General features: G+C 51.0%; 1 protein-coding gene across 2 annotated transcripts in view; it reads left to right on the top strand.

Moving 5' to 3' along the window:
• The window catches only part of LOC142296935 (ribonuclease H1-like), a 125,019-nt gene that overhangs the window by 5,668 nt on the left and 95,205 nt on the right, over positions 1 to 24,146 (top strand). For both annotated transcript variants that reach the window (XM_075341079.1, XM_075341080.1), the window contains exon 2: positions 8,321 to 8,364. In XM_075341079.1, coding sequence (XP_075197194.1) covers positions 8,321 to 8,364 — 44 coding nt within the window. The remainder of the gene's footprint in view (positions 1 to 8,320; positions 8,365 to 24,146) is intronic.

Here is a 24,146-nt window from a genome sequence, read left to right as displayed (position 1 = left end):
GGTGAACGAGGCTTGTTTGTGTTTTATTTAAAATAAAGGATTTCTTTGTCGCTCCATTGGGAGACCCAGACAATTGGGTGTATAGCTTCTGCCTCCGGAGGCCACACAAAGTTATTACACTTTAAAAAGTGTAACCCCTCCCCTCTGCTATACACCCTCCCGTGCATCACGGGCCCATCAGTTTTATGCTTTGTGTTGAAGGAGGCACACATTCACGCAAGCTCCACATTTTAGTCAGCAGCAGCTGCTGACTTTATCGGATGGAAGAAAAGAGGGCCCCCCACAGGGCCCCCGGCATGCTCCCTTCTCACCCCACTTTGGTCGGCGGTGCTGTTAAGGTTGAGGTACCCATTGCGGGTACAAAGGCTGGAGCCACATGCCGTTTTCCTTCCCCATCCCTTAGGGGCTCTGGGAGAAGTGGGATCCTAGCCGGTCACCAGACACTGGGACCGGGCTCCCTCCGCAGCCCCTGTGGGAACCTGACGGACAGGAGACTGGATGTCATCAGGGACAGGCCCTGCTTCTCTGAGGTACTCTGTGTCCCCTTGGGGACGGCGCATAGAGCGCCTGTGGATCGGACACTGCAGCAGCTGCGCTGTGTTTGGGGCCGCCGGGACTACCGCGCCGACCGTGCCTGTTTGCCGGCCGCGCTTATAACTCGAGTCCCCGGCTTTTGCGGCCTAGTACCGCATATTCCCGCCCCCGGGCCTGCCAGTCAGGGGCAAGGGCGGGACGCTAGACTGAACGTCAGCGGTGAGGGCTGGAGCATACTTAGTATCCTCCTCCCCCCTCACTGAGCACCGTGGGGCACCAGATTCCCGCACTTTCTAAGGCACGCCCACGGCTCCCTCCTCCTCACAGAACGCTGGCAGCCATTATTATCATCGCTGCTGCCGGAGGAGAACTTCAGATAGAGCTCCATAACTCTGGGAGGCCCAGGCAGGGAATCTGGTGGACACACAACCGCTGAGCGCGGTCGGTAAGCCGCACCTGTTACAGGTGCTGGCCCCCCTGGGTGCCGCAGTGTATATATATATATATCCATATTGGGTATACATTTGCTCTGCTCGGCTGCAGTATTTGCTTAGCTATATACCCTCACTGTTTGCTAAGAGGAGATAACAGCATGTCGTCTGCAAAAAGCAAGGGTGCCAAGGCACAGGCTTATTTTGCAACTTGTACCTCTTGTGCGGCTATGTTACCTGCAGGTTCCACCTACCCTCATTGTGTGCAATGCTCGGCCTCTTTGACACTCACTCAGCCGGAGCCTCAGGCACTGGTGGGACCCTCGGCTCAGGTAGAACCACCGGCTGTTACTGTCCAGGTGGCAGGGACAGAGTTTGCAGTGTTGGCTGAGAAACTTTCTGAGTCCCTTTCACAATCCATGGCTCAGTCTATGGACAAATGGTCTGCTAAGATACTTGAAGCTTTGCAGTCCAGACCGGTAACACAGGCCCCGGGCACTGTTGAATCATTGACCCCAGGCCCCCCTCGGTTAGAGCAGCAAACTGCTCCTGAGGTGACACATAGGTCCCACGGGGAGGACTCCGACTCGGACTGTAGTCACAGACCGTCTAAGCGGGCTCGCTGGGGACCCTCATCCACTTCATCACGCTGCTCAGGGTCTCAGCATGAGGACTCTCTGGAGGATGAGGCGGACGTTGCAGCTCAGGGCTCTGATCCGGACGGTGCTCTCAATCTTGATACACCTGAAGGAGACGCCATTGTAAATGACCTTATAGCGTCCATTAACCCCTTAACGACCGCGGGCCGTAAAATTACGTCCTAAATGACATAATCTTACTGCCCGCGGTCCTCCGGCGGCAGCATGCCGCGATCGGCACACATCTCAGCTGATTTTCACAGCTGAGATGTGTGCCTGCTAGGCACGAGCAGAATCGTTATCTGCTCGTGCCGATTAACCCCTTATATGGCGCTGTCAATACATGACAGCGCCATTATAAGCGCAATCGCGGTAAAGTTTTACTTACCGCCGAAACCGGAAGTCACGTGACGCGATCACGTGACTCCCGATAGTTGTCATGGTAGTACAGGGTCATGTGATGACTCCTGTACTACACATGAATTGGTTTCACTTTCGCTGTGCCCGGGGCACAGCAAAAGAGAAAGACAGCGTATCTGCTGTTTACAGCCTTCCAGCTGTGATCAGCAGATACTGCAGAGCGATCGGAATGCTGATCGCAATAGCCCCCTAGGGGGACTAGTAAAATAAAAAAAAAAAGTAAAAAAATAAGTTTTAAAAAATTTAAAAAAAACAAAAAAACCTAAAAGTTCAAATCACCCCCCATTCGCCCCATTGAAAATTAAAGGGTTAAAAAAATAAAAAATATACACACATTTGGTATCGCCGCGTTCAGAAACGCCCGATCTATCAAAATATAAAATCAATTAATCTGATCAGTAAACGGCGTAGCGGCAAAAAAATTCCAAACGCCAAAACGACGTTTTTTTGTCGCCACAACTTTTGCGCAAAATGCAATAAGAGGCGATCAAAACGTAGCATCTGCGCAAAAATGGTACCGTTAAAAACGTCAGCTCGAGACGCAAAAAATAAGCCGTCATTGAGCCTAAGATCCCGAAAAATGAGAACGCTACGGGTCACGGAATATGGCGTAAAACGTGCGCCACTTTTTTCGGACAAACTTCCGATTTTTTTTTAACCCCTTATATAAAAGTAAACCTATACATGTTTGGTGTCTACGAACTCGCACTGACCTGAGGCATCACACCCACACATCAGTTTTACCATATAGTGAACACAGTGAATAAAATATCTCAAAAACCATAGTGCTATCGCACTTTTTTTGCAATTTTTCAGCATTTGGAATTTTTTTGCCATTTTCTAGTACACAATATGGTAAAACTGATGGTTTCATTTAAAAGTACAGCTCGTTCCGCAAAAAATGAGCCCTCACATGACCATATTGACTGAAAAATAAAAGAGTTACGTCTCTCAGAAAAAGAATGGCGAAAAAAAAAAACGGAAAGCGAAAAATCGGCCGGTCGTGAAAGGGTTAACCAGGTGCTAGAACTTCCTCCTCCAACTCCACCTGTTGAGGAGTCAGCTTCACAACAGGAGAAACACCAGTTTAGGTTTCCCAAACGTACAAGGAGTGCTTTTTTCGATCACTCTAACTTCAGGGATGCTGTCCGGAAGCACAGAGCATATCCGGACAAGCGCTTTACTAAGCGCCTTAATGACACACATTACCCCTTCCCACCTGATGTAGTTAAGGGTTGGGCTCAGTGTCCCAAGGTGGATCCTCCAGTCTCTAGGCTGGCGGCTAGATCCGTGGTATCAGTGGCAGATGGCTCATCGCTCAAAGATGCCACTGACAGGCAAATAGAGCTCCTGATGAAATCCATCTATGAAGCCATAGGTGCGTCTTTTGCTCCAGCATTTGCAGCCGTGTGGGCGCTCCAAGCTATCTCAGCTTGTTTGTCTGAGATTAAGGCGGTCACACGCACCGCTACTCCGCAGGTCGTGTCTTTGACTTCTCAGGCGTCGGCTTTTTCGTCCTGCGCCATGAACGCGGTCCTCGACTCGGTGAGCCGTACAGCGGTAGCATCCGCCAATTCGGTGGCAGTCCGCAGGGCCATGTGGCTACGCGAATGGAAGGCAGACTCTGCTTCCAAGAAGTTCTTAACCGGTTTGCCATTTTCCGGCGACTGCTTGTTTGGCGAGCAATTGGACGAAATTATCAAGCAATCCAAGGGAAAGGACTCGTCCTTACCCCAGTCTAAACCGAACAGACCTCAGCAGCGAAAGATTCAATCGAGGTTTCGGTCCTTTCGGCCCTCAGCCAGGTCCCAATCCTCCACGTCCAACAGGTCACAGAAGGGCCAGAGCAACTCTTCGGCATGGCGGTCTAAGTCACGTCCTAAAAAGACCGCCGGAGGAGCCGCCCCCAAGGCGGCCTCCTCATGACTTTCGGTCTCCACAAACCGCATCCTCGGTCGGTGGCAGGCTCTTCCGCTTTTGCGACACCTGGTGGCCACATGTCCAAGACCGATGGGTGAGAGACATTCTGTCTCACGGTTACAGGATAGAGCTCAGTTCTCGTCCTCCGACTCGTTTCTTCAGAACATCTCCGCCCCCCGAGCGAGCCGATGCACTTTTTCAGGCGGTAAACACTCTGAAGGCAGAAGGAGTGGTGATTCCCGTTCCACCTCAGGAACATGGTCACGGATTCTACTCCAACTTATTCGTGGTGCCAAAAAAGGACGGATCATTCCGTCCCGTTCTAGACCTCAAGCTGCTCAACAAGCATGTGAGCACCAGAAGGTTTCGGATGGAATCTCTCCGCTCAGTCATCGCCTCGATGTCACAAGGAGACTTCCTAGCATCAGTCGACATCAAAGATGCTTATCTCCATGTGCCAATCGCTCCCGAGCATCACCGCTTCCTGCGTTTCGCCATCGGGGACGAACACCTTCAGTTCGTGGCACTGCCTTTCGGCCTGGCGACAGCCCCACGGGTCTTCACCAAGGTCATGGCAGCAGTGGTGGCGGTCCTACACTCTCAGGGCCACTCGGTGATCCCTTACTTAGACGATCTTCTAGTCAAGGCACCCTCCAGGGTGGCATGCCAACACAGCCTGACCGTCACTCTGGAGACTCTCCAGAGGTTCGGGTGGATCATCAATTTCCCAAAGTCAAATTTGACACCGACCCAATCGCTGACTTACCTCGGGATGGAGTTTCATACCCTTTCAGCGATAGTGAAGCTCCCGCTGGACAAACAGCGTTCACTACAGACAGGGGTACAATCTCTTCTTCGGGGTCAGTCACACCACTTGAGGCGCCTCATGCACTTCCTAGGGAAGATGGTGGCAGCAATGGAGGCAGTTCCTTTTGCGCAGTTTCATCTGCGTCCACTTCAATGGGATATCCTCCGCAAATGGGACAAGAAGCCGACGTCCCTAGACAGGAACGTTTCGCTGTCACGGACAGCCAAGACCTCTCTTCAGTGGTGGCTTCTTCCCACTTCCTTGTCAAAAGGAAAATCCTTCTTGCCCCCATCCTGGGCTGTGGTCACGACGGACGCGAGTCTGTCAGGGTGGGGAGCGGTCTTCCTCCACCACAGGGCTCAGGGAACCTGGACTCCGACAGAGTCCTCCCTTCAGATCAACGTTCTGGAGATAAGGGCAGTGTATCTGGCCCTAAAGGCGTTCCAGCGGTGGCTGGAGGGACGGCAGATCCGAATACAGTTGGACAACGCCACGGCGGTTGCGTACATCAACCACCAGGGCGGCACTCGCAGTCTTCAAGCCTTCCGAGAAGTTCAGCGGATTCTGCTGTGGGTGGAAGCCACAGCCTCCACCATCTCCGCAGTTCACATCCCGGGCGTAGAAAACTGGGAAGCAGATTTTCTCAGTCGCCAGGGCATGGATGCAGGGGAATGGTCTCTTCACCCGGACGTGTTTCGGGAGATCTGTTGCCGCTGGGGAACGCCGGACGTCGATCTAATGGCGTGTCGGCACAACAACAAAGTCCCGGCATTCATCGCTCGGTCCAAGGATCACAGAGCTCTTGCGGCAGACGCGTTAGTTCAGGACTGGTCGCAGTTTTAACTGCCTTATGTATTTCCTCCTCTGGCACTGCTGCCCAGAGTATTACGCAAGATCAGGTCCGACTGCAGTCGCGCCATCCTTGTCGCTCCAGACTGGCCGAGGAGATCGTGGTACCCGGATCTGTGGCACCTCACGGTGGGACAACCGTGGGCACTCCCAGACCGACCAGACTTGCTGTCTCAAGGGCCATTTTTCCATCTGAATTCCGCGGCCCTCAACCTGACTGTGTGGCCATTGAGTCCTGGCTCCTAGCGTCATCAGGGTTATCTCAAGATGTCATTGCCACCATGAGACAGGCCAGGAAACCAACGTCCGCCAAGATCTACCACAGGACTTGGAGGATCTTCTTATCCTGGTGCTCTGATCAGGGTTTCACTCCCTGGCCGTTTGCCTTGCCCACTTTTCTTTCTTTCCTTCAATCCGGAATGGACAAGGGCTTGTCTCTCGGCTCTCTCAAGGGACAAGTATCGGCGCTTTCCGTGTTTTTTCAAAAGCGTCTAGCCAGGCTTCCGCTGGTCCGTACGTTCCTGCAGGGAGTTTGCCACATAGTCCCACCTTACAAGCGTCCGCTAGAACCCTGGGATCTTAACAGAGTGCTGACGGCTCTCCAGAAGCCACCTTTCGAGCCGATGCGGGATGTCTCTCTATCTCGCCTTTCGCAGAAGGTGGCCTTCCTAGTGGCAGTCACATCACTTCGGAGAGTGTCTGAGCTAGCAGCGCTGTCATGCAAAGCCCCCTTCCTGGTGTTTCACCAGGATAAGGTGGTTCTGCGTCCGGTCCCGGAATTTCTCCCTAAGGTGGTATCCCCGTTTCATCTCAATCAGGATATCGCCTTACCTTCTTTTTGCCCTCATCCAGTTCACCAATGTGAAAAGGATTTGCACTTGTTAGATCTTGTGAGAGCACTCAGGCTCTACATTTCACGCACGGCGCCCTTGCGCCGTTCTGATGCGCTCTTTGTCCTTGTCGCTGGACAGCGTAAGGGGTCGCAAGCTTCCAAGTCAACCTTGTCTAGGTGGATCAAGGAACCGATTCTTGAAGCCTACCGTTCGTCTGGGCTTCCGATTCCTTCAGGGCTGAAAGCCCATTCTACCAGAGCTGTAGGTGCGTCCTGGGCATTGCGGCACCAGGCTACGGCTCAGCAGGTGTGTCAGGCAGCTACCTGGTCGAGTCTGCACACTTTTACAAAACACTATCAGGTGCATGCCTATGCTTCGGCAGACGCCAGCCTAGGTAGGCAAGTCCTTCAGGCGGCAGTGGCCCACCTGTAAGAAGGGACCGTTGTTTCGGCTCTTTTTTATCGAGGTATTCTTTTACCCACCCAGGGATTGCTTTTGGACATCCCAATTGTCTGGGTCTCCCAATGGAGCGACAAAGAAGAAGGGAATTTTGTTTACTTACCGTAAATTCCTTTTCTTCTAGCTCCTATTGGGAGACCCAGCTCCCGCCCCTGTTCCCTTCGGGCTGTTGTTCTTTTGTGTACACATGTTGTTCATGTTCAATTGTTCTTTGGTTCATGGTTTCAGTTCTCCGAATATCCTTCGGATTGAATTTACCTTAGACCAATTTATAAGTTTCCTCCTTCCTGCTTTGGCACCAAAACTGATGGGCCCGTGATGCACGGGAGGGTGTATAGCAGAGGGGAGGGGTTACACTTTTTAAAGTGTAATAACTTTGTGTGGCCTCCGGAGGCAGAAGCTATACACCCAATTGTCTGGGTCTCCCAATAGGAGCTAGAAGAAAAGGAATTTACGGTAAGTAAACAAAATTCCCTTCTTGTCTGTGTTTTTTCACTTTACTTCCGGGTTGATCATGTCAGCTGTCACATAGACGCTGCCATGATCAAGCCTGGAGTTAATGGCGTCGATCCGCCACCATTAACTCCTTGTATTACCTTGACTGCCACTGCTACACGGCAGCAGGAAGAGCCGGGGACACGCCGGTACTGCCGCATAATGCATGCGACTGTTCCGGGGCAGCTGCGGCTGATATTCTCTGCTGCGGGAGGTGGGAGTGAGGCGGGGGACATTAACCCTGCCCCTCTCCCTCCCCAGCCTGAGAATACCGGGCCGCCGCTGTGTGCTTACCTCGGCTGGATGGTAAATATACAGCGGAGCCCACGTGTTTTGTTTTCTATATTTCCGTTTGCTTTCTATGTGTGTTCTATGTCTGTGTGTCTGTGATCTGTGTGTTTGTTTACTCTCTGCTTTGCTTCCTCTTCCTGTAATGACATCACTTCCCTGCAAAACCGCAGGCAGCGATGTACATTACCGGAGGTAAACCGCGAAATACCTCAGGGAATAACAAAGGAAAACACAGTGAACCGCACAGAATTTGCTGCCTGAGTTATTCCCTGCGGGATTTCACGATTACATGGCAGTCAATGGAGTGAAATCACGCAGCGACGTGCGGAAAAGAATTGACATGCAATTATTTTTGCTGCGGGAATCCCGCAGCAAAACATGCAGCTGTCAAATTCCGCCTAGTGCGCACAGGATTTTTTTTTTCCCATAGGTTTTGCTGGTGATTCACTGCAGAGATGTTATGAACATTTTCTGCAGCGAAACATGCAGCAAATCCGCGGCAAAATCCGGTAAGTGCGCACATAGCTTTAAAGTTTTGGTTGTGGCAGAGAAGAAGGCTGCTTGTTTTCTGAAAAGGATTTCCACTTTTGTTCAACCATAGCGTGTGAGACTTGTGTTTAACTTTATGTTTTGCTATTGCAGGGAGCACAGGAGCGATTCTTCATCTGGAGGCTATGGGGGGCAAGGTAAGATGTGCTCTGATCTACAAGCCTTTAGTGAAAGTGGATTGTAGCAGTTGATGGGTCGGAAGTAATAACTTGTTCCTATTATACTTTTTCTCCAATTGTTCCACGCCTGGTTTTGGCTTAGAAATACTGATGTCAAATACTGAATGTGGCCTAAGGCTATGTTCACACAGGTCATCTTTTGTTATGTGCGTTTTGAGTGCATCTAAGGGTGGAAACACATCTATCCGAGTAAAATCGGTCCGACTGGGCTGAAAAAAACTCGGCTGATTTTAGTTCACGTTAGGTGCGAGTGCAACGCAAGTGCGATGCTTTTTCTGAATAAATTAATGATTTTACTAGCGTGTGTAATGCGTATTTTTTACTATGTCATCTGCCATTCAGCGCTGCTACATGGCCGCTGACAGCAGACACAGACAGCCATGTAGCAGAGCTGAATGGCAGATGACAGCAGACACAGACAGAGCCGCACAATCAGAATGAACTCGGGTGAACTTCACCCGACTTCATTGTCATGCTGCGGCTCTGTCTGTGCCGCGTCCTGATTAGCGGTCACCAGTGAAGGGCTCACCGGTGACCACTAATCCCCCGAGTGACTGAAGTTAACTGCCCTCTCTCATACTCACCGATCCCCAGCGCCGCGCTGCGCTGCACGGCGTTCACACTGCTCCGGCGGCTTTTACTATTTTGAAAAAGCCGGCCGCTCATTAAACAATCTCGTATTCCCTGCTTTCCCCGCCCACAGGCGCCTATGATTGGTTGCAGTGAGACACCCCCCCACGCTGAGTGACAGGTGTCTCACTGCAACCAATCACAGCAGCCGCTGGGCGGGTCTATACTGTGCAGTGAAATTAATAAATAAATAATTAAAAAAAATGGCGTGCGGTCCCCCCCCAATTTTAATACCAGCCAGATAAAGCCATACGGCTGAAGGCTGGTATTCTCAGGATGGGGAGCCCCACGTTATGGGGAGCCCCCCAGCCTAACAATATCAGTCAGCAGCCACCCAGAATTGCCGCATACATTATATGCGACAGTTCTGGGACTGTACCCGGCTCTTCCCGATTTGCCCTGGTGCGTTGGCAAATCGGGGTAATAAGGAGTTATTGGCAGCCCATAGCTGCCACTAAATCCTAGATTAATCATGTCAGGCGTCTATGAGACACCCTCCATGATTAATCTGTAAGTTACAGTAAATAAACACACACACATGAAAAAATCATTTATTAGAAATAAAAAACACAAACAAATTCCCTCATTACCAATTTAATAAGCCCCAAAAAGCCCTCCATGTCTGGCGTAATCCACGGACCTCCAGCGTCGCTTCCAGCATGAAGGTGACAGGAGCTGCAGCAGACACCGCCGCTCCGGTCACCTCCACGCAGCAACTGAGGTGAGTAGCGCGATCAGCTGAGCTGTCACTGAGGTTACCCGCGGCCACCGCTGGATCCAGTGTTGCCCACCTCACCGGACGCACAGGGCACACATGCGGTCTCTACACATTATGTTTGCCTACGCATAGGTTTCCTTACCTGCCACACCGCTCTATTCTGAAGCCCTATTGTTTGCCAACCATACCGGATTATTTAGGCCTAGAACCCCGGATCCCATATAATTTATGGACACCACTCACTTTTTTTCTGCCATGTGCATATAAACTAAGAGTTGAATCAGATCCTCTTTTAACAGCACTTTATCCGGCTAGCAACCTGCCACACAGTACCCCAGCCTAAAGATTCTTTTGACATCCTGCCACTCGTATACGGATTGATCTCCCGCTCTCACAGAGCCGAGCATTACTTTTGTACTACAGAATATCCCTAGAGATATATCCTTAAATATTGATGGGACCCTGACAGTATCCCAGGAACTTACAAGTCCATCCACCATTAGACGAATAACGGGTCCACACGACCTACCTTTTCGACCAGTACCGTCACTTTGTCCCTTTGCCCTTTTGGGAATCATTTCCCAACCAGTCAGTCTGTCCGACCAGATGAAGGCCGAGACGATGGCCGAAACGTTGTCATAGGCGGACTTTCTGCAACTGTATCATCTTTTTTTCAATAAAAATTTAAAAGAGACATACACCTTTCTCTGATCTGTGATTGCAATTGGGAAATTAACAGTGTGCCGGAGTTACTTCACTTCTTATTGGCAGCTATGGGCTGCCATTAACTCCTTATTACCCCGATTTGCCAACGCACCAGGGCAAATCGGGAAGAGCCGGGTACAGTCCCAGAACTGTTGCATATAATGTATGCGGCAATTGTGGGCGACTGCTGACTGATATTGTTAGGCTGGGGGGCTCCCCATAACGTGGAGCTCCCCATCCTGAGAATACCAGCCTTCAGCCGTATGGCTTTATCTGGCTGGTATTAAAATTGGGGGGGGGGGGACCGCACGCCATTTTTTTAAATTATTTATTTATTAATTTTACTGCATAGTATAGACCCGCCCACCGGCTGCTGTGATTGGTTGCAGTGAGACACCTGTCACTCAGCGTGGGGGTGTGTCTCACTGCAACCAATCATAGGCGCCTGTGGGCGGGGAAAGCAGGGAATACGAGATTGTTTAATGAGCGGCCGGCTTTTTCAAAATAGTAAAAGCCGCCGCAGCAGTGTGAATGCCGTGCAGCGCCGTGCCAGGGATCGGGGAACGGTGAGTATGAGAGAGGAGGGGAAAATGACCGACAGACTGTGAGAGAGGGACAGAGATAGTGACGGACCGACAGAGAGAGAACAGAGACCGAGAGGGAGAGACCGACTGACAGAATAGTGATTGACAGACATTGTGAGACATCGCTCGTTTCCAGTGTTTTAGGAAACATGCGAGAAATGTATGTAGAAAATCGGATGTCACTAGGATGGTGTGAGTGCTGTCCCGTGACATCCGATTTTTTACACGCTCCCATAGACTTGCATTGGAGAGACTCGCAGTAGAAACTCGCAAAAAAGCAGCATGCTGCGATTTTTTTCTCAGTCCGATTTGGACTGAGAAAAAAATCGCAGATGAGAGCGGAATCATTCACTAACATGTGTCCGATTCCAATGCGAGTTTTTCTCGCATTGCACTACTGCGAGAAACTCGCAAGTGAGAAGCAGCCCTTAAGAGTGCATCTCATGGTCTGAAAACGCATGCGTTTTGCCCATTGCGTTTTGTAAGTGAAATCTATTGACTAGAGGGGCTCACAAATGCAAAAAGAATTGAAATGCTGCATCTTCAAAAACGTAGCCAATAAAAGATGCACTGTGTGGACAGCAAAATTGAAATCTCATAGACTTTAACGGGGGCGGGGACTATCGCGCTCGGCATCGCTACCATCGGCTAGCGATGTCGTAGTGTGCAAAGTACCCCTAAGGGTCAGTCCACATGTGAGAAATTTATTGCAAAATTGTGGGTTCACTTTCCATTTATCTGATTGTACAAAAATCCATGAGTCTGCATAACAGCCACATCATATGTATGGAAAGGGTTTAGAAGTTAGAGGTAATTTTATTAATAGGTGGAGAATATTTAACTTGTGACCACGTTGTTGTAATCTACGCCAAATTTAGCAAAGTGGTACTCGTAGATTTTTGACTTTTTAGACTACTTTCTGGAGCTGATTCTCTACTTTTTAGGCCTGAGTTACACTAGCGTATGGCATCCGATGCGATATGCTAATGACCCCTGGTTCAGGCACTGCTGCGAGCGTGAGCCGAGTGTCATTCGACTGTGACCAGATCTTACGAAGCTGAGGGCGGGCGCTACGGAGGCGAGGGAGGGGTTAATCCCCCCATCTCCTCCATTGTCAGCCTGTGCGTATATCACACTACACTGGGATAACATCCGAGTGCAGTCTGATGTTTCTCTCGCACCCATTCACTTGAATGGGTGCGAGTGATACGGCTCTCGCAGAAAATCGCAGCATGCTGCGACTTTTCTCGCATCCAGAATCTGTATGCAAGAAAAGCTGACAAACTGCTCTCCCTCATTGACTAACATAGGTCCGAGTGCAATGCGAGATTTTCTTGCATTGCACTCGTCTGTTTATCACGCTCGTGTGAGCGTACCCTTAGGCTATGTGCGCACGTGTGCGTAATTCATGCAGTTACGCTGCGCTTTGTAGCGCAGCGTAACTGCATGCGTCCTGCGTCCCCTGCACAATCTATGGAGATTGTGCAGGGGCCGTGCGCACGTGGCATATTAGAACGCAGCTATTCGGCTGCTGCCCGAATCGCTGCATTCTAAGAAGTGACATGTCACTTCTTCCGTGCGCTTTGCCGGCAGCCCCTGCTCTGACTGCCGAGACCCACCCACCGGTTCCCCCTCCCCACCGCGCAATGAAGGAGACCACACATGGAATATCTTTCTTTTGTTCTTTATTGAAGGTATCCACGTAACACCATTCAATTTTGATATAAAAAGGGGGTTGCTTGATATTTTGGCCACAGCTTTTACCACAGGCACAAATCCGCCTTAAACCTGAGGGAGGAGGCCCGATGCCTACGGCCGTCCGTGGCAGGTTGGCTCTCACCAAATCCCTCTTCCACCGGCTGTGACTTCCGAACTTGTAACAAAACCTTCTTAAGGGAGGGAGGGCGGGCGATGCTCACCCTGAGGGCAGATGTGGTAAGAGAAAGGAGGGACTCCGGCAGCTGTTTATATGCCCTGTAGGAGGTCCCAGCAGGGAAGGGGGGCAGCGGGGGGCATTGCACAGTGGGGAGGAGGGAGAGGTGACCATGGGGGGGATGTAGCGAGGGGCTCAGCAGTCAGGGGCAGCGGCAGCGGCCGCAGTGCCCTGCAGACTGCCGAGACCCACCCACCGGTTCCCCCTCCCCACCGCGCAATGAAGGAGACCACACATGGAATATCTTTCTTTTGTTCTTTATTGAAGGTATCCACGTAACACCATTCAATTTTGATATAAAAAGGGGGTTGCTTGATATTTTGGCCACAGCTTTTACCACAGGCACAAATCCGCCTTAAACCTGAGGGAGGAGGCCCGATGCCTACGGCCGTCCGTGGCAGGTTGGCTCTCACCAAATCCCTCTTCCACCGGCCACGGAGTGGCGAAGGCCCATGCCTGAGCTGCAACCCCCACACAGGGCCCTCATGGCCCGCTCAACCCCGTCCTGGATGTCCGACAGGAAAATATCCAGACCTATGTCATTGAGGCTAAAACCATCCTCCAGCACCAATCTGCTGATCTCTGATTCCAGCAACTCATGTCCCAGCACTATCCCTCTTCCTGACGCTATAAATTTGGCGATCTGCATATTGAAATGCCGCCTTGACCTTTCCACAGCCGCTATGTTCCTTGCCCCTATCCAGCTTAATCTTGGTAATATACTGGACCATACCACTACTACGTTGCTGAAGAAGCCGCTAAACCTATCCAGGTCTGCTTGCATGACCGCTAGCAGTTCCTGGATCCTCATTTACCAGGTCGTTCTGACCCGCGTGGATGACTAGCACTACTGGGCCCGTGGCTATCCTTGCTATGTTCACTACCTCGGGCAGGACCTGTGTCCAGGCCATGCCCGATCTCCTCTCCAATGGAACTTGAGGTGATGAAATCCCAGCTCGCTTCCACCAGGTCTCGACTCGGCCCGCCGTGCTGCCCAGAATATGTGTGAGTGACCTAGGATCCAAATGCTAGGTCTCGCCGGATCTAGGAAGAAAAGCTTTTAGCAACTGTACTCAGCATATTTATCATAGTGTCAGCGTCCATCATTGTATTAGTGTTGTCATAGCTTTTGGTGGCGGAACTACGGGACTGAACGGTTAGCAATGATTAGTTATCAGAGGGATGTGGAAAGGGGGGTTAAATTAGATCTGGCCTAATATAGCGGAAGAAACAGTCTGATTTCCAACGCCCTATCCGCTTTATCTCCTCGTTCGAGAAGCCGGCCCTTGCTGCCTCGGTTGCTGCGCCTATGCGGAAGGAGTGTGTGCTATAATCCCCTGGCTGTAAGCCCAGGTTGGAAAGTGACGTTTTTAGCAAGGCTGAAAACTGCGTTGCCGTGAGCGGGGATCCATCCGCGTGCTCTAAAAAGAATTTGTTGGGAACCCGAGACTCTAAGTAACACTGCAAGATAAGGATGGGACAGAGGGGGCCGGGAAACGGGAAAATGGGGAACCAAACTCCTCTACCGAGCTGATCTGTTTTAGAGCGCCTTATGCGAACTCGTACTCCACCATTGCAAATTATAATGTCGTCGTGGAGCAGACCCCCGGGACGGGCTGATGATCTGCTGACTAATTCACTGATTCGCAAAGCCCCAAAGAATGCAAGCGAGAAGGCAGCCGAGAACAAGCGGACCTCGCTGTCATTGGCACATACGTCGCCTAGCTGGTTTATTATGCCTGAGAGGATGGCAAATGAAATGGGCCTTCTGCTTTCAGTGCACTGACGCTTCCGCTTCCAGCCTTTAACGGCCTGCGTAAACAGGAAGGCCTTTGTGACATCAGGCCATCCACGAATCCTGAAGTGAAAGGCTATGCCTGCGAGCCGCTGCTGCGCTACTGTACCCGACACGCCATTACTATGCAAATGCGCTATATACCGAGCAACGGAGTTGCTGAGAAAATAAGCAGACACCTGGCTAGGCAGCGGTTGTGCTATATTTAACCATTCGTTCCAAGCCTTACCGTACGAACGCCACGTAGATGGAGCTAGAGATGCCTGGACCAAAGGCATCAGCTGTCCTCCGGGATTGTCCAGAGGAACTGTGGACACTTCTGGCCAATGCTGTCCGCTTCCGGATGTAGTACACGAAACTTCTGAAATTCAAAGCGTGATAAGGCATCAGCAATAGTGTTATCGATCCCTGGCACGTGACGGGCCCTGAACCAGATGTTATGCTCGAGGCACTTGAGGACTAAATAGCGCAGTAAGCTGATCACTGGCGGGGAGGAAGATGCCGGGTGGTTAATGGCGTGGACGACACTTATGTTGTCGGTCCAGAAGCAGATTCGTTTGTTCGCCAGCTGATCTGCCCAAAGATCCGTAGCTACAATTATAGGGAACAGCTCGAGTAAAGTGAGGTTTTTTGTCCAACCTGACAAGTGCCATTTTTGGGGCCAGCGACTAGCGCACCACTTGGGACCAAGGAAAACTCCGAATCCGGTGGACCCGGCAGCATCCGAAAATAGAGATATGTCAGAGCTGGAAACCTCCTGTTCCTGGAAACACGTGCGTCCATTGTAAGTAGCTAGAAAAGACCTCCATACACGTATGTCCTCCCGTAGGGCGCTGGTGATGCGAATCCTGTGGTGGGGGGCAGCTATGCCCCTAGTGGCCAGGCAAAGCCTACGGGAAAAGATCCTTCCCATGGGCATGACTCTACAGGCGAAGGCGAGCAAGCCTAATAGAGATTGCATTTGCGCCAGGGTTACCTTACGAATCGCACAGAACCCGTCAATGAGCGATGTTGTTTTTTGGACCTTTTCCAGTGGTAACCGAAACATCATCTTAATTGAGTCTATTTCGATTCCCAAAAAGGAAAGGCAGGTCACAGGGCCAACTGTTTTTTCGTCCGATAGCGGAACCCCGAACTTGTCCGCTAATGCCTGGAATGAATTTAACGCAATAGCACATGTTTCCGAGTTGGCGGGGCCAACGAACAGGAAATCATCTAGATAATGGGTGACTGATTTGTTCTTTACCATGTCCTTAACCACCCATTCTAGGAAGGTGCTGAAGAGCTCGAAGTGAGAGCAGGATATGGAGCAACCCATGGGAAGGCACATGTCATAAAAGAATTTTTTGTTGAAATAGCACCCTAGCAGGTGGTGACAATCAGGGTGCACTGGTAGCAGGCGAAAGGCGGACGCTATGTCTGATTTAGCCATTAATGCTCCTTGCCGTGCGTTGCGTACACGTCCGACTGCTTTGTCAAAAGACACGTAGGACACTGCTGAGTCCTCTGTGGGGATGCCGTCATTTACTGACCTCCCCGCCGGGAAGGATAAGTGATGTATGAGGCGAAATTCACCCTTTTCTTTCTTAGGCACTACACCTAGGGGTGAAACGCGAAGGTTTGGGAATGGTAAGTTAGTGAATGGGCCTGCTACGCGGCCTAGTGCCACTTCCTTGAGTAATTTGTTTTCCAGGACCTGTGGGAGGTCCCGGGCAGATTTCAGGTTGGGGGCGAAGGTTGGTTCTGAGGAGTAATTAAAGGGGATAAAGAAACCGTGGGTGAAGCCGTCTCTGATGGTGTCAGCCGCTGCCTTATTGGGGTAACGTTCGAGCCATGGCTCCATCTCGTGCACGTTCACTGGGGTCCTTGGGACCTGGTGGTGCATTTTTTGCATGGTGCCTAGTTGTTTGCTTATCACATTTGGTGGAGGTGTGATTGCCCCCGCAGGATGAGCACTCGTGCTTGTATTTGCAGAGACCTTGATACCTGCAATGGCCTTCGTTGAAGAGCCAGCAGCAACCTGGTCTGCGAACATTTGCGGCTCCCGGTGTGCCGTGGTTTGGTGAAAATTGGCCTGGAAAGGACTGAAAGGACTTCTGCGCCATCATGAGTCTGAGCCACGAATCGGTTGTCTTAACGCCCCAACCCAGTTGTGGTTGGAGAGCCAGGCGTCTCCTAAATTCTTCATCATACTTCCACCATGCTGAACCCCCATGGGTTTTATAGGAGTTGTAAATGGTGTCGCAGTAAGTGAAGAGTTCTGAGCATCGTTCGGGGTGCTTCTGACCCATCACGCACCCCAGAACACAGAAAGCCTGCAACCAATTATTTATGGTCTTGGCTACGGTGGATTTTTTTGCGAATTGGCGGTCGTTGCCTCGCCTTTCCTTGTCGACGGTGTTTTGATCCGCAGATATTAGGGACCAGATATCCACATAATCATTAGCCCAAATTTTTTGAACTGTTTCCGGGTTTAGATGGGTTCCTAGCGGTGAAACACCACAATAGAACATGTCCCTGTGTAGTTCAGGGCGCTGATGCGCTATGTCTTGGCGTTTTACGAACGCGGGGTTAACCAGAACTAGACCCGACGGTGATCGAACCGCTTCCCTCATTACTCCTGGATGGGTCCCCCCTGCCCAAGCGCTGGTAAAGCTGTACTCACCGGCCGATGTGGTTGGTTGGTCCTCTGGCGCCGCCATCTGGGGTAGTTCTTCGGGTAGTGGTTCGCTGCCGTGGTGGTGATTAGCAAACCTTTCGCCTGGAGGGCCGCTTAGTGAGCGGCTGCGGCGAGAGTCGGATGACGCAGTGCTGGATGGCGTGTGGTGTCTCTTGCGGGATGACCTCTTGCTGCGGTTGGATGATCGGGAATGGTGATTGTGCCGTGAGCGCCGTGAGTGACGCCCGTGGCTATCTCGGCTTCTGCTGCGGGAAGTGGACGGTGATCTTCTGTGGTTATGACCCCTAAGGGGTCTACGATGGAAAGCTGATGATCCTGGCTCGGCTGACCCCACGCGTGATGAGTGCCTTGCTTCTATCTGCGGTTGGCTTACTGGCAGGATGGGCGATGGATGGATTGCAGGGGTTGGCAGGGGGTGCAGGGGGGGTAAATCTAAAGGAGGAGTACCTTGGATTTCTTGCGGTTGTAGCTGTAGGTTGGAGCATGGGGGTGTCAGGGGTAAAGATGGATCCTCTTCTCCATGGAACTCTGTGTTCTTGCTAGGGTCAGATTGGGGAAGGTGCCCATGATGGTCCCTGCATTCCTGGTGCGAGTCGGATTGTTCTGATCCCTCAGCTGAAGAGCCTCTGCTTTCTGATGCTCCCATAATATGGCCTGGCTGCTGATGTGAGATAATAGGGCAGTGGAGATTGCTGGCTGGAGGGTGGGTGCTTGACTGCTGCAGACCACCACGTTCGCTTTGTAATGAATGCGAACGCTGGGCAGGAAATGCAGTTATAAAGCATGTTTGTTTATGACTGCATTTCCCTTTAAATTTGCCGCTTTTACTTTTAATGACATCACTTCCGGTCCGGGGCCCGAAAACCGGAAGTACAGTATAGTCACATGGTTGCCGAGTCACAGGAAGTGACTCGGCTACCATGGATACCGGAAATGACGCAGCCCCAGCATGGAGTGGTAAGCAACCTGAGAGCTGCGTCATCCTGGGCGGTGCAGAGTGCCTGGGGGGAGGCGCGATGTATTGAAGTGGCGAAGTTGATGCCAGGATGGGGGCAGCATTCCTGAGGGGAGGGGGAGCATCGCTGCGTGGCGTGGACGAACGCGATGCCGGGTGTGGGGCAGCATGGCTGGGTGTCGGGGGTGCAGCGCTGCACGATATATGTGAAAGCGATGCCCGGTGGGGCAGGGGGTAGGTGGCCGGGAGTGAGAGCGGACCGGACCTTCTGGACCGGGCTGCCCTGCGCCTGGGGTCTGTTGTGGGGCTTAGACGCTGCGGTGGACGGGAGGGTCTGGAAGACCTGCGCCCACCGCTGCTGAGAACCGGCAGGAGGGAGCTGGTGCCCACAAGGGAGGCAAGCCATTCGGCTCCCTCCCGTCCGATCCTTTCTCTTACCGCTACTTCCAGGGGGTCCATCGGCGATGCTCACCCTGAGGGCAGATGTGGTAAGAGAAAGGAGGGACTCCGGCAGCTGTTTATATGCCCTGTAGGAGGTCCCAGCAGGGAAGGGGGGCAGCGGGGGGCATTGCACAGTGGGGAGGAGGGAGAGGTGACCATGGGGGGGGATGTAGCGAGGGGCTCAGCAGTCAGGGGCAGCGGCAGCGGGCGCAGTGCCCTGCAGTCTATGGCAGGAGCTGCAGGCAGAGCGCACGTTCTCGCCGGCACCATGTGCTTCAGAACGGAGCTTTTCAGCTGCGCTCTGAAGCGCACCTTTTAGGTGCCGTGCAGAACGCACACGTGCGCACATAGCCTTAAATTTTGTTTTGCATTTGGAGTGAGAATTGCAATTCATAATCGGGCTGAAGCTTTACATGCACAGCTCACCTGCCCCCTTTTTTATTTACTTTTTTAAAATCAAAAAGTGGTGCATTTTTGTACAAACATAACATGCGACAAATTTTTTTTTTTTTTTTAGATGTCAAAATGCGGTACAAAAATATTTTGATAAATTCTTTATCAACTGAGAAAAGGCAACTTGTACCCCTCGTTTTTAATTCAGACTAGAAATTTTAGCTAGTGAGGCATTTTGGAATTGTCGCTTCCACCAGATACAGATATCACTTTACTTTCCTGTTGGATTGCACTGTTTTCAGAGCGATACATCAAAATTGTGGATGGGTGTGGAGACATTGCACTCGGCACAATTAGGCTCTGATCATGTCACATTTACTATTTTCATAAGTTTGGAGTATTTCCCTACGACGCAGCTGCCCCAGAAGTGGCACATCACTTTAGATGCGCCAATTTTGGAATTTTGGCCCAGTTTTTACTGACCGCCCTGGTGAATTGGCAATTGGGGTTGATTCTATCTGTGAAGCATATGTGAGATGTAATATCATCCCATCAACTGTATCGTATCTAGTCTAAGATTATAAACCTCCTTAGGGCTCATGCGCACACTGTGTCCTGACTAGTGCAGAAATAAATGCACCCTCTGGCAGACTTGACGCTGTATGCATCCAAAACGCATGTATTTTGCATACATTTTACATGCGTTTTGGATGCATTTTTGTCGGTGCGGTCCCCCGGCAATTCAGCTCTGCTACATGCCTGCTGACTGCAGACACAGACAGAGCCGGGCGATGAGAATGAACTCTGATGAACGTAACCCGACTTCATTGTCATCCCGCGGCTCTGTCTCTGTGTGCTGTCATGAACTCAGATGAACCTCTGAGGTCAGTGCTAGGACACAGGAGTCCGCAGCAATGATGTCAGAGCTTCACCCGAGTTCACTGACAACGCGCGTCTCTCTCTGTGTTGCAGCCTGATTTGCGGTCACACGTGAAGGACTCACCAGTGACCGCAAATCCCCGGAGTGACTGAAGTGAGCAGTGTGATTAGCGGTGCCGTCACTCAGGTGACCCGCGGCCACAGCTGGAGTCCTCCACCTGAGAGCGGTGGCCGCAGGTAACCTGAGTGACGTGATCGCGCGGCTCACTTCAGTTGCTGCGTGGAGTTGATAGAGAGCGGTCGTGGTCTGTGGCCGCTCGCTGTCAGCTTCATGTAGCAGAGCTGAAAGCGTCGTGGGACCTCATGTGGATTACATCGGACCTGGAGGGGTATTTGGGGATTAATAAAGTGGTGAAAGAGGGTGTTTTATTTGTCTTTTACTCCAAATAAAGGATTTTTTGGATGTGTGTGTTTATTTTCTTTAACTTACACGTTAATCATATCTCGGGGAGACGCCTGCCATGGTTAACTTAGGACTTAGTCACAGCTATGGGCTGCTGCCATTAACTCCTTATTACCCTGATTGCCACCACACCAGGGCAATTCAGGATGAGCTGGGTAGAGTCCCGGGACTGTCGCATCTAATGGATGCGGCAATTCCGGGTGGCTGCTGGCTGATATTCTTAGGCTGGCGGGCTCCCCATAACATGAAGCTCCCCATCCTGAGAATACCAGCTTTCAGCCGTGTGGCTTTGCCCTGGCTGGTATCAAAATTGGGGGGACTTCACGTTGTTGTTTTTTTTTTTTAATAATTTTTTTTTACTGCACGATATAGACACGTCCACCGGCGGTGTGATTGGTTGCAGTGAGACAGCTGTCACTCAGCGTGGGGGCGTGTCTGACTGCAACCAGTCATAGGCGCTGGTGGGCGGGGAAGCAGGGAATACGTGATGGATTTATGAGCGGCCGGCATTTTCAAAAGAGAAGAAGCCGCCACAGTGTGAATGCCGTGCAGCGCCGCGCCGGTGATCGTGGATCGGTGAGTATAAGAGAGGGGGTGGGAGGGAGAGACCGAACACCTGCGTTTATGTCAATAAAACATGTGGATCGCAACAAAAATGCAGTGCAAACGCACTGCTTAGCATTTTGGTAGCGTTTTTCTACAGCTCATTAATTTCAATGGGTGTAGAACGCTGCCAAAACGCTAAAAAGAATTGACATGCTGATTTTATAAACGCAGAGGTTTTGTCAAAGGTTTGACAATCAAAACTGCGTTTAAAAAAAGTATTCTGTGCACGGATTTTGCATGATTCTCATAGACTTTGCTGGGGAAGCAGAACGCATTAATTTTGACAATGAAACGCTGCAGAAATGCAAAAAAAAATCCCGCAACATGCGCATGAGCCCTTAAAAGGATTCTGTCAGCAGGTTTCTAATCTGAAGACAGCATGCTGTAAGACTTACAACAGAGAATTTAGCCCTCTGTCGCTTATCACAAAATCTGTTTTTGTTTAGCTGCACTGCTAGTTTAACCCTTTCACACCCGAGCCTGTTTTCACCTTCATGACCAGGCCATTTGTTTGGAATTCTGACCAGTATCATTTTGAGGTTATAACTCTGGAACGCTTCAACAGATCCTAGTGATTCCGAGATAGATTTTTCGTGACACATTGCACTTTGTGATAGTTGTACAGTAAGGCCGAGGCCACACGGGGACTACTGCGATCCTCACATGACACTCTGCTCACGCTGGCAGCACAGCAGGAGCCGAGTGTCATGCGAGTGTTTCTGCGACTGAGGTCCAATCATGCGATCGGACCACAGCTGCGGGAGGGGAGGGAGGGATTTATCTCCCTCTCCTCTGTTGCTGGCTATTGCCATTCTTGCTCTGCACTCGCGGTACACCGGTGTACTACGAGTGCAGTGCGATTTTTCTCTCGCCCCATAGACTTGTATGGGTGCGAGTGGAACAGGATCGCATTACACCCGCAGCATGCTGCAACTATTTCCTCGGTCCGATTAGGGCTGAGAAAATAATCGCTCATGGGTGCTGGCACAGGCTAATATTGGTCCGACTGGAATACGATGTTTTATCGCATTCCGCTCGCTCCAGTTTTCATGCCGTGTGTTTAGGCTTTAGGCCGATATTTTTTGTGTTTGTGAAAATATTGGAAATTTGGCAAAAATGTCGCAATTTTCAAACTTGGAGTTTTTATGCCCTTAAACCAGAGAGTTATGTCACACAAAATTGTTAATAAATAATATTTCCCAAATGTCCTACTTTACAGAAGTGCAATTTTTTAAGCATAGTTATGTTTGGTTTTTTTTGTTAGGAAGTTAGAAGGGTTCAAAGTTTATGAAGAATTTCTCATTTTTCAAACAAAATTTACAAAACCATTTTTTATACGGACCACATCGCATTTGAAGTGACTTTGAGAGGCCTAGGTGACAGAAACTAGTGACACCATTCTAAAAACTGCATCCCTCAAACTGCTCAAAACCACATGCAAGAAGTTTATTAACCTTGTAGGTGCTTCACGCAATGTTGAAGAAAAAAAATGAAAATGTTACTTTCCCACAAAAACGTTACTTTAGACATACATTTTTGAGTTTTCACAAGGATAACGAGAGAAAATGCACCATACAATTTGTTGTGCAATTTCTCCTGAGTACAGCAATACCCCATACGGGATGGAAATCTACTGTGTGGTCGCCGGGCAGAACTCGAAAAGGAAGGAGTGCCATTTGAATTTTATAACGTAAAATTGTCTGGAATTATTAGCTGACACCATGTCCCATTGGGAGAGCCCCTGAGGTGCCTAAACAGTGGAGCTGAACCACAAGTGACCCCATTTTGGAAACTGGACCCTTCAAGGCATTTATCTAGATCTTTGGTGGGCACCTTGAATCCCCAAGTGCTTCACAGACGTTTATAACCTTGAGCCGTGAAAATAAAAAAATGCCATTTCTTCGGCGCTCCATTGGGAGACCCAGACGATTGGGTGTATAGCTACTGCCTCCGGAGGCCACACAAAGCATTACACTAAAAAGTGTAAGGCCCCTCCCCTTCTGGCTATACACCCCCAGTGGTATCACTGGCTCACCAGTTTTCTGCTTTGTGCGAAGGAGGTCAGACATCCACGCATAGCTCCACTGTTTAGTCAGCAGTAGCTGCTGACTATATCGGATGGAAGAAAAGAGGGCCCATATAGGGCCCCCAGCATGCTCCCTTCTCACCCCGCTTGTGGTTTGTAAGGTTGAGGTACCTATTGCTGGTACGGAGGCTGGAGCCCACATGCTGTTTTCCTTCCACATCCCCCTGAGGGGCTCTGAGGAAATGGGATCTTACCGGTCCCAAAGCCCTGAGGCCGGGCTCCATCCACAGACCCATTGAACCTGCTGGATACGGAGCTGGGTACCGTTCAGGGACATGGCCCTGCACCATTCAGGTACTCTGTGTCCCCGTACTCACAGGCACAGCACACTCCAGACTTGCTGGGTGTGCTAGTGCGCCGGGGACAGTAAAGGGTTACAGTCACTGCAGCCTAGCTGAGTGACTTTATGTATGGGGAACTACCGCGCCGGACGCTCCGGGAGCGGCGGCGCGGCTGGGACTTGTAGTGCGCCGGGGACTTAGCGCCGACCGCGCTTTTACGGCGGCGGCGCTTATAAATCCAGTCCCCGGCTTTTGCGGCCTAGCTCCGCTTCGTTCCCGCCCCCACCCTGTCAATCAGGGTAGGGGAGAGACGCTGTACAATCAGCAGCGCCGAGGGCTGGAGCCTTATTTACATGCTCCAGCCCTCTCACTGGACACTGTGGGACGCCGGTTTCCCGCTCTGACTTGGGGGCACGCCCACGGCCCGCCCCTACTCACACGAGCTGGAGAAGGACGCCGGCAGCCATTCCTGCAATCCGAGCTGAGAGATCGGACTCTGGGCAACCAGGCACAGGACTAGGGCGACCACACACCCGCTTATAGGCGGGCGGTAAGCGGCACCTGAAGTGCTGACCCCATTAAATACCGCAG

Source organism: Anomaloglossus baeobatrachus, chromosome 3 (assembly GCF_048569485.1).
Source record: "Anomaloglossus baeobatrachus isolate aAnoBae1 chromosome 3, aAnoBae1.hap1, whole genome shotgun sequence".
Lineage (NCBI taxonomy): Eukaryota > Metazoa > Chordata > Amphibia > Anura > Aromobatidae > Anomaloglossus > Anomaloglossus baeobatrachus.
Note: the sequence above shows the minus strand (reverse complement) of the source record. Positions and strands in the feature narration are given on the sequence as shown.